At 34.4% G+C, this 9,128-nt stretch overlaps 1 protein-coding gene across 2 annotated transcripts; it reads right to left on the bottom strand.

Annotated features, from left to right (window-relative positions):
- Positions 1-2,584: 2,584 nt before the first annotated feature.
- Positions 2,585-8,730, bottom strand: LOC135626204 (lipase-like). Of its 2 annotated transcripts, none has more exons than XM_065131348.1 (11): positions 8,581-8,730; positions 8,427-8,496; positions 6,622-6,701; positions 6,280-6,345; positions 6,105-6,152; positions 5,950-6,017; positions 5,318-5,390; positions 5,063-5,224; positions 3,561-3,755; positions 3,139-3,227; positions 2,585-3,051 (listed from the first exon to the last, which is right to left on the bottom strand). In XM_065131348.1, the coding sequence occupies exons 2-11, from the start codon at positions 8,491-8,493 to the stop codon at positions 2,838-2,840; spliced, it is 1,062 nt and encodes a 353-aa protein (XP_064987420.1). In that variant the 5' UTR covers positions 8,494-8,496; positions 8,581-8,730; the 3' UTR covers positions 2,585-2,837. The 2 variants fall into 2 exon arrangements, with proteins under 2 accessions (XP_064987420.1, XP_064987419.1); XM_065131347.1 differs by having other exon boundaries at positions 8,599-8,726.
- Between the last annotated feature and the right edge of the window lie 398 nt (positions 8,731-9,128).

Here is a 9,128-nt window from a genome sequence, read left to right as displayed (position 1 = left end):
CTCAGGTATTTGATATGCTTCAGATCGAGATTCTCTGAATGTGTAGGGAAGACGTCCCCCACTTCACCACCAAGTCAGACAAAAATGTCTGCGGTGTTGTTCCGCATTACTATTTTTTTTTATTATTATTATTATTATTATTATTATTATTATTATCATTAATCTTTTCCTCTTTTATGGTCGGTAAAGAATTGGTGAACGTGACAACGACATGTGAGACAAAAAATGCTGACAGAATTCGATCCTATTGAAGTTACCAGACCCTCATTGGTCACCCACCCACTAAGCATCAGATTGTGGGGAACAGTGGCTTTGGCCTGGTGGTTGGTAGTCATTTTCAAGAGGCTGATCTGTATTCTTAAGACGTCATTATCATTATTATTATTATTATTATTATTATTATTATTTTTATGTCACTGAAAATAAAATATTGAGATGATGTCTAGAACTAATAGAAAAGATAGAAAAATATTTTAATTCCTGAATAATTAGAGGGAGAAACATTCAAAATGATATCTTACTATAAAATAGTATTAATGATAACAAATAGGATTAACGATACAAGAAAGATAGAACGAAATTTATTATTAGAAATTATGAATAAGAATTTAGAGATCCGAATAGTTAAAGTTTTACTTGTGTTGGTGTTGTTGCAATAATTATTCTTTTAAATAACAAAATAATGATTGTGTTTTCTTCCTGTAGAATGAAAGTGTATACAGTCATAAAAAAATTTTGTACTTTTCTACCAATTTAGGATGATGAGAATATTTTTTTTGTGCTTTTCAGATAAGAGTGACGTGATAGCTAATGCACAGTTATAAAAGGAAAACTCTATAATCTCATTCGGATTAAAAATCTATAATTAAATGGTAGCAGTAACTGATAAATATTAGAAAGTATAAGCACTGCAAAGAAGATATATATATATATATATATATATAGAGGAATCAAATATAGCCTTTTCAGATATTCCCATTGTAATCTAAATTGAAATTTGTATTTAGATAAGAAGTTGATTTAAGAATCTTTTATTAAATAGAGAGATCCAAAAGGGAAATTGAATTTTCAAAAGAGATTAAGAGAGGATGAGAGATGAAAAGATTAAAAGTAATTATGATGTGCACAAGTTCTCGGTACTCAATGTCTCCTTTTATCTCCTGTAAGAACTGTTGAACCCCACTGCTTTCACGAGAAATTTTTGCAACAGTGATCTACTCTCGTAAAAGAAAGCATGAATGATACTTGAGCATCTGATCTTTTTCACGAGGAGGCATGGAAGAACACAATGATGACTGTCCTAGACGAGTTTCCTCGGGTTGGTAGAATCCCTCGTCTTTGTCGGAACACATGTCCTGCCATGTCTACTATGTCAAACTTAATGGAAGTCCTCGATCAGGTCGAATGACAAACGCAGAGACCGAAGCTAATTACCTATTACTACTCATACTTAACTGTGTTGATATTTCGATCTTTATATTTTAAAAATTTATATTAATATATATATATATAATTATAAAAATAAAATATCTATATTTATTTATCCTAACATCATCAATTTTATTAATAAAAATATAAAATAAAAGATAAAAAGATAATTTTAATGTCATCATCAATGACGAACGACATCGGTGGTGACGAATAGTGTCAATGGAGGCAAACAGCAACGTCGCTAAGGGCCGCGGATGACTATCATGGATGAGGAGGACGACGACGAGAGGTGAGGGTAGCTCTACATTTGCATCAAGTTGATGCATATATTGAACAACCCTTTCACCGTTCAACAATTATGTCGGCGCCGACACAGATGCAGATTGACTCTCATCTTTCACCATCATTTTCTCATCCACAATAGGTATCTAGAGCTCCTAGTGGTGCCACATCCGCTATTACCGATTGGAACATTAAAATTATATTTTTTTATCTTTTATTTTCGTTATTAAAACTGATGACGTCAAGGTAAATGGACCTAGATGTTTTATTTTCGTAACTATACATAAGTCAATGTAATTTTTTAAAATGCAGGGACCGAAAAGTTAATGATAGCTAACTACAAGAATAATTTATAATTAGCCCCATAGATTACGTCTGAATATTATTATCGAGTGAATAACGTAAATCTTATATATGTTTAGTTTAACTTATCGTAAACAAGGTTGACAAAAGATTCAATTTGAGATATGTGATAGGTGAAATCGTAATTTGATTTATCGTATGAGTAAGCCGGAAAAAAGATCAATCTTCTTTATTTTAGAAAAAAGTACTAAATAATGAGCGAGCAGTTAATACACGAAATCTTAATCTGATTTACTCTTAAATGAGTAGAAAATTTTTAGTGAACTATACATTTGTCAACTTACATTCAAAGAGAATTAACGAATAGTTTCTACATTAGCTATGAGTTTTGAGTCACTATACACCCAAAAAAGAACAAAAATCCCTTTAGGATACTCCTTTTGAGGATTTGGCTCACATAGTAATGAGCTTGGATTATGGTTATCATTCCTGGTAGGAACACAATACTCACTTGTGACAGGTGATAAGTTACAAAAACACTCTTCACAACAAGTAAATTCACATAATCTGGCAAAGACAGACTTATTCTACAATATCATGTTAAATCATTAACCCAGAAAGTACAAATCAGTGTTTCTTGATTGGCCCATCCAGTGTGTATGTATATATATATATACAAATACAGCTTTGGCAATTTTGTGAGGACTTGCAACCATAATAACTATGTACAAGTAGTTAATCTTTTGGATCTTCTATTATTTCATCATGGGGCTATTGGGAGGATGTTATTCTCGCTTTGTTTGACAATTTTCCTCACAATGCTAAATGTCATTCCTACTTTTATCTGCTTCTACACTTTGTTGTAGAACTGATGAAACCCCAGGCCGCTTTGACAAGACGATGTTTCCTGCAAGGTCTACTTGGTACTGCACCATATTGCCATGGAACACGATTCTGCAGGTGCCCCAAGTATCTGCCTGCATCTCGATACCAAAGTATGCCAGGTGATCTGATACGCTGTTCCCACTTACAGACCTTTGGACAGCACGACAAAAGATGATTAACATGATAAACATCACACACCAAATTGAAATACAGATGCCGATGGAACCTAGCATGTACCTGCTGCAAGAAGGGTCTTCACCAGAACCATCACAAACCTTCTCGATCATATAAACAAGACTGCCTATTCCGACATTATGGACCCATACCTGCAAACACAAAAAAAAACATAGAACATTCAGGAATTAAAAGATAAAACATATCAGTATCAAAGCCAATTGTTAGAAAGAGCACTCGGCGAAGATTGGCTGATTGAAATGGTGAAGGCAAGTAAGATCCGCTATGCTTAGTGCATTAAAATGAAGTGCTCATCATGGTCTTCAAAAGAAGCAATTTGATTACAAGGTGCAGATTCAGAATCTAGCAGTAAAGTTAGAAGAAAAGAAAACATCTTTGGTATACATGGCTAAACCCCAATGTAGTTTAAAACCAAACTTGAAATCAAAATACTATGGCAAAAAGACAGAACTCGAGTCACTTACCTCTCTTGGAAAGTGATGGTATGTCTTTTGGGGAAAGTAAGAATAATACGGTGGTAAATGTGGCACAATATCATGCTCATTGGTAACTCTAACTGCATTCTGCACGTGTTTGCTGAAGTACGACGCAAAAGCAGCATTTCCCACTCGAGGTTGTCCAAATGTCATGAGTTGAACATTGTGTATTCCGTAATTGACCTATAAAATAAACATATGCCTTCAAAAACTGCTAAAATGAAATAGAAGTCGAGCTCTAGCACCTACTACAAATCTAATATTAAAGTCATGAAAAAAAAAAACCAATCCTTCTTATAAAATCTTTGTTCTACTCCAGAAAAATGCCTGTGAAGAAAGGACACCAATCCTTTCAAACATTTAAGAGGAAACTGATGCCCTAGAAAGCCAAACATTTGAACCGATGTCCTAGAAGAGATACAGGCATGAAAAGAATTATTTTAAGAACCAAGGCTAGATTAGACCAAATGACAAGGCGTAATTAATTAATTTATAGTGTGAGACAGTTAACCGCACATGCTCCAATTGAAATGGAATTTCAAGATCCATAACATGGAAGGAACCTATCATTGCATAACTTGCTAGAGATTCTATCCTCCACAACAATCTGAAAATGCCTTCCACAGGAAAGAAACTGGTAGAGACTAACAAGTAACTACCTTGACAACATTATGGTTGACAGGATCACAGTGGAAAACATTATTGTAAAAAGTTGACTTCCTATGCCAAAGATGATTACTGACATCAAATTTCGCAATGATAACCAAAAAGCAGTAAAATCCACAATAGAATCCCATCAAGTAAATACCTTGACAACATTATGGTTGACAGGATCACCGTGGAAAACATTATTGTAAAAAGTTGACTTCTATGCCAAAGATGATTATTGCTGTCAAATTTCGCAATGATAACCAAAAAGCAGTAAAATCCACAATAGAATCCCAACAAGTAACTACCTTGACAACATTGTGGTTGAAAGGGTCACAGTGGAAAACATTATTGTAAAAAGTTGATTTCTATGCCAAAGATGTGAAGTGCATTTATGATGTACATTTATGATGTGAAGTGCTGTCAAATTTCGCAATGATAACCAAAAAGCAGTAAAATCCACAATAGAATCCCAACAAGTAACTACCTTGACAACATTGTGGTTGAAAGGGTCACAGTGGAAAACATTATTGTAAAAAGTTGATTTCTATGCCAAAGATGTGAAGTGCATTTATGATGTACATTTATGATGTGAAGTGCTGTCAAATTTCGCAATGATAACCAAAAAGCAGTAAAATCCAGAATAGAATCCCAACAAAGGATGTGAAGTGCATTTATGATGTACACTTCGTCTGGAAGCAATTCACACAGGAACAGATTCAGTACTCATATAAGAGTAACCGAAATCCAACATTAATATGCTGTAAAAATCTAACAATAATATGCTGCAAAAAACTATAATGTAATAACTGTAAAAGAGAAGTTAATAATAGAATACTTACAGTAAGATCAAGTGCACAAAAGGAAGCCATAGCACCTCCCATGGAATGCCCTGTAACCATGACAGGAATATCTCCGTACAACTCTCTGGCCTCTTGAACAGCACTAACAATCCCAGGACGTAGAGTTGTATTATGATAAGCAGAATAAAACCCATGGTGCACCTTCAATCACATGAAGAAAAATATAACCAGGAATTAATGTGCACTTTTAAAGTGGATAACTGATACTTCCAAATATTAATTGGTGTTACCTACCATAGCGTCAGGCATGTCTGGGTAGTTCAAATCCAGCTGCTTCCAGAAGAGGTCTTGAATCCAGTTGCGAATGCTAGCAAAAAGGAAAAGAAAACACTTAAATATAATAAACTCATATGTGTAAAGAAAAGTTAACTCAATTGCCTTCTAATAATTGCAAGCCAGTCTCAACAAATTTCTCAATTTATGATGATCATCAACAGTCATCTTGAAATGATGGAATTTTCTGAAACAAAATGCATACTCCAGCAAACAAAATACCACAGATTGTCTCTAATTTGGACAAAAAAAATATATAAAAGCTTCTACATCTAAACATGATTTACATCACAATCCAATGATTTGATTACATTTCTAAAGTATCACATAGCTAATAATTTCATGCTTCTGTTCAGGTTCAGGATTTACAATTTAAATCTTTTAAGTCTCCAGCATTTCCATAGATTCTTATCCAGAAAGTTGCTTGACATTTACCTAACTAATTCCAGGAATATCAAAACTACAAGTATGATAGTACATAATTTACATAGAACTAACAGAGCCATGTATTATTTGGTGGTATAACCAACATGCAAGTGCAAAATTCAATTGCTATCTATTTATACATAAACAAGAAGGAAGTGTATTAATACCTATGTTCTTGAGTTCCCCTGAAGGCAACTATGACAGCGTTAAGGTCATGAGCTACACCAACATATGCCTGTTTATGTAGTTATATGCATGGTAATTGGACACATGGTATTCAAAGATATTATTGATTAATTAGAGTAATAAATTTAGAACACACCTGTAAACAGTTCTCAACATCAACAATCAGCTCCACCACCTCAAAACCCTGCCCAACTACAACTTAGTTTCTCTAGTTACCGATGTTAAACATCATCATAATAATATTAAAGGTGCCATGTCAAACCATCCAGATATACTAACCCAATGGAACAAGAAGAAAATTGGTTACTAACCTCTGTCAAATCAGTACATCTAGAGCACGTCCATGTAAATAATGCAGTCAGATCCGACATGTACACCTGCAGGACTCATTTGACATCCAATGGTCAAAAAGGGACTTGAAAAAATTGTTATCGATGACATGGATAACAAGTGGAAATAAGTAGTTTGCTAAATAATGTAACCAACAGTTCAATTTAAATAAATAGCCACATCAACAAAGTAAGAACCAGAATTTAGCCCCTTGTGGATAATCCCTGGAATCTGGACCAGACAAGGACCATCTGAGCTAATAAGTATTATCTCACATAAATCCAAGTATTTCTCATTAAAGAAGACTTGGAACACAAACTTACAGCAGAAGCATATTCAACAAGAATCTTGGCAAGAGTATGATTATATACATGACCGTCGTTCTTGTGACCAACTCTAAGTCCTGTAATCATGAAACACAAAAGTCAAAAAGCTGTCTCAGATGCAATAACTGACACTCAAATTTTGCTTACAATAAAGACATGGAACAGTAATAAAGCATAGTATTCAATAACCAGTGTTGCATCATGTAAATGCATCTAAAATGTAGCAGGATCAAACTCCAACAGTACTATTGTGAATATAGTTACACGTAACGGAACCAAAAAGGAAAAAAAGATGACAAGCAACAATTCATGGCATTGTGCAAATAGCATGCAGGGGCACCAAAGATCATACTACAGCCACCTTTTTTCCAAAATGATCTGCATACCTAAACTAGAAGAATTTAAACTAGTTGCTAACTGAGAAAGCCCGTTCTATATGACAGCATGAACCTACTAATTAGATTTAGGGTAGTCAAGTCTGCTACCTGATGGAAGAAATGAAGCAGGAATTTTGGGATAGAGAAAAAAATGCTCTAGTTAAAAGCCACCATAAATTGTTAGAAGGTTAAAATTATGCTAACTGTGGCCCCAACTTTAGCAAATGTCTTCGATAAAAGCATGCATATGGCAGCAAGGATAAACCCTATAGTGGAACTCAGCATGAAAAAGTAATAATGACAAGGCAGATGAAGGAACAAAGAAAAGCAAGAGTTATTAAAAAATTGAGAACTTCTCAAATTGCAATGAGTTTTCTTATCTGAAAGGAATAACCACAGCCACAAACAAATGTGGAGCATAGTAAATTTGCCAAAAGCACAAGTTGAACATGTCAAGAAAGCAGTTGATACTAATGATAATGAAGATCGAACTCTGTATGCAGATAAAATAAGTAAATTGCAGGAAAGTCACATGCATGTTAGGGCTATTATAGTACTGAGCATGAATCTTGTCGATGAAGTGCTTTCACAATAATAACTGAACTTTGTGACTTGATGCAATTCATAAACTTCAGATATGCACTATCACCTTTTCTTGGACACACATAGCCATATGCTAGAGTTTCTATATGATTGAATTATACAAATGTGCTATCTAAGTTGAGTTCTGGCCGGTAGCAGAGGCCTTGCCAACATCACTAAACAGATCAAATTATAAACTGAAATTTAAAGAGAAGATAGCTCAGTGAAATCCAATTATGGAAATAATAGATTGCATCAATTTGCTATGGTCAATGTCTTATTTTATTTGGTTCCATACAGAGATGAACGTAAAATTTGTGAATAGAAAACTTGAAAACTAGCTTTTATCTTTCTCCTACATATTTGTGATTCTCCATTTTTACCACAATGGCTCTTTACTTTTTCTAAGTCGGTATTCCCTATATTCGCATCCCAAGTTGAACTAAATCATTTTCCTTTGATTATTTATCAAGAAGAGTCCCATCGAAGGCCCATAAACAAGCAATTTTAACTTTCATTGGCACGATTTCTGTTGCTCATAGTGATCCTTGAAGTAGAGAAAATTTCCATGTTGTTCAGATTTCTAATTCCCTCGTGACCTCAACCATGTTCTGTCGGCAACATACAGAAACAAAGTGCTAATATATGTCAGTTTTACGGAATCAGTTCCCCCAATAAAAAATCTCTCCACTTTTCCTTGAACGACGCAACCAAAAATCAAATCTTGCAACAAATCACCACATGCAAAATTCAATCTTTTTGCAAAAAGCTTAAAGCACTGAATTCCAACTACCATTGCAGAAAGAGCTCTCATTGCGAAATAGGTAAGGACAAAGCGATTACCTCTCCCGTGACAAATCGACAGCAGGCAGATCAGAACCATCGCCACCAGGCATCGCGGTCGATCCATAACCTACCCAAAGCATCACTCGAGAAACGACGATTCAACTCAAGACAAGCGGCACGAAATTTCTACTTGCAATCAGCTTTTCTCTACCTGTATCTCGATTCTAACCTTTTTCTAGACCCAAGATCGCTCGTGTGATCGAAATAAAAGGACGAAAGAGAGAGAGAGAGAGAGAGAGGCTGACGGGGTAAGATCGTATCGAGAGAGGAAATATAAGGGCAGAAAGGAGAGGAAAGAATGGATCTAAAGAACTCCCTTTTCGACTCATTTGCCGTCTCAGTCGTAGTCATATATCCCTGCACAGTTCCTAAATGACTCATATATCCCACTCCATTCTAAATATTACACCTGTATCCTTCTAATAATTTAGATTTGATATATATAATCATGGTGGTAATTGAAATTTTAAATATTTAATATATATTTATTTCGTTCACCAATTATTGATCTCACACATTTCCCAATACTTTTAAAGATAATATTAATATTAACTAACGGTTATAGTTTAATTAACCTATCAACTATATTACTGTTAATTTTATATTTTAGACTTGGTCAAACTAAGTTAATGAGCTAACTTTAATTTATCTTGGATTATAACATTTGATAATTAGGAGACTGCAGAAGGAAAGGACTAT

The sequence above is a fragment of the Musa acuminata genome, chromosome BXJ2-11 (assembly GCF_036884655.1).
Source record: "Musa acuminata AAA Group cultivar baxijiao chromosome BXJ2-11, Cavendish_Baxijiao_AAA, whole genome shotgun sequence".
Taxonomy (NCBI): Eukaryota; Viridiplantae; Streptophyta; class Magnoliopsida; order Zingiberales; family Musaceae; genus Musa; species Musa acuminata.
The sequence above is the reverse complement of the archived record's forward strand: the minus strand, read 5'-3'. Positions and strand labels throughout refer to the sequence as shown.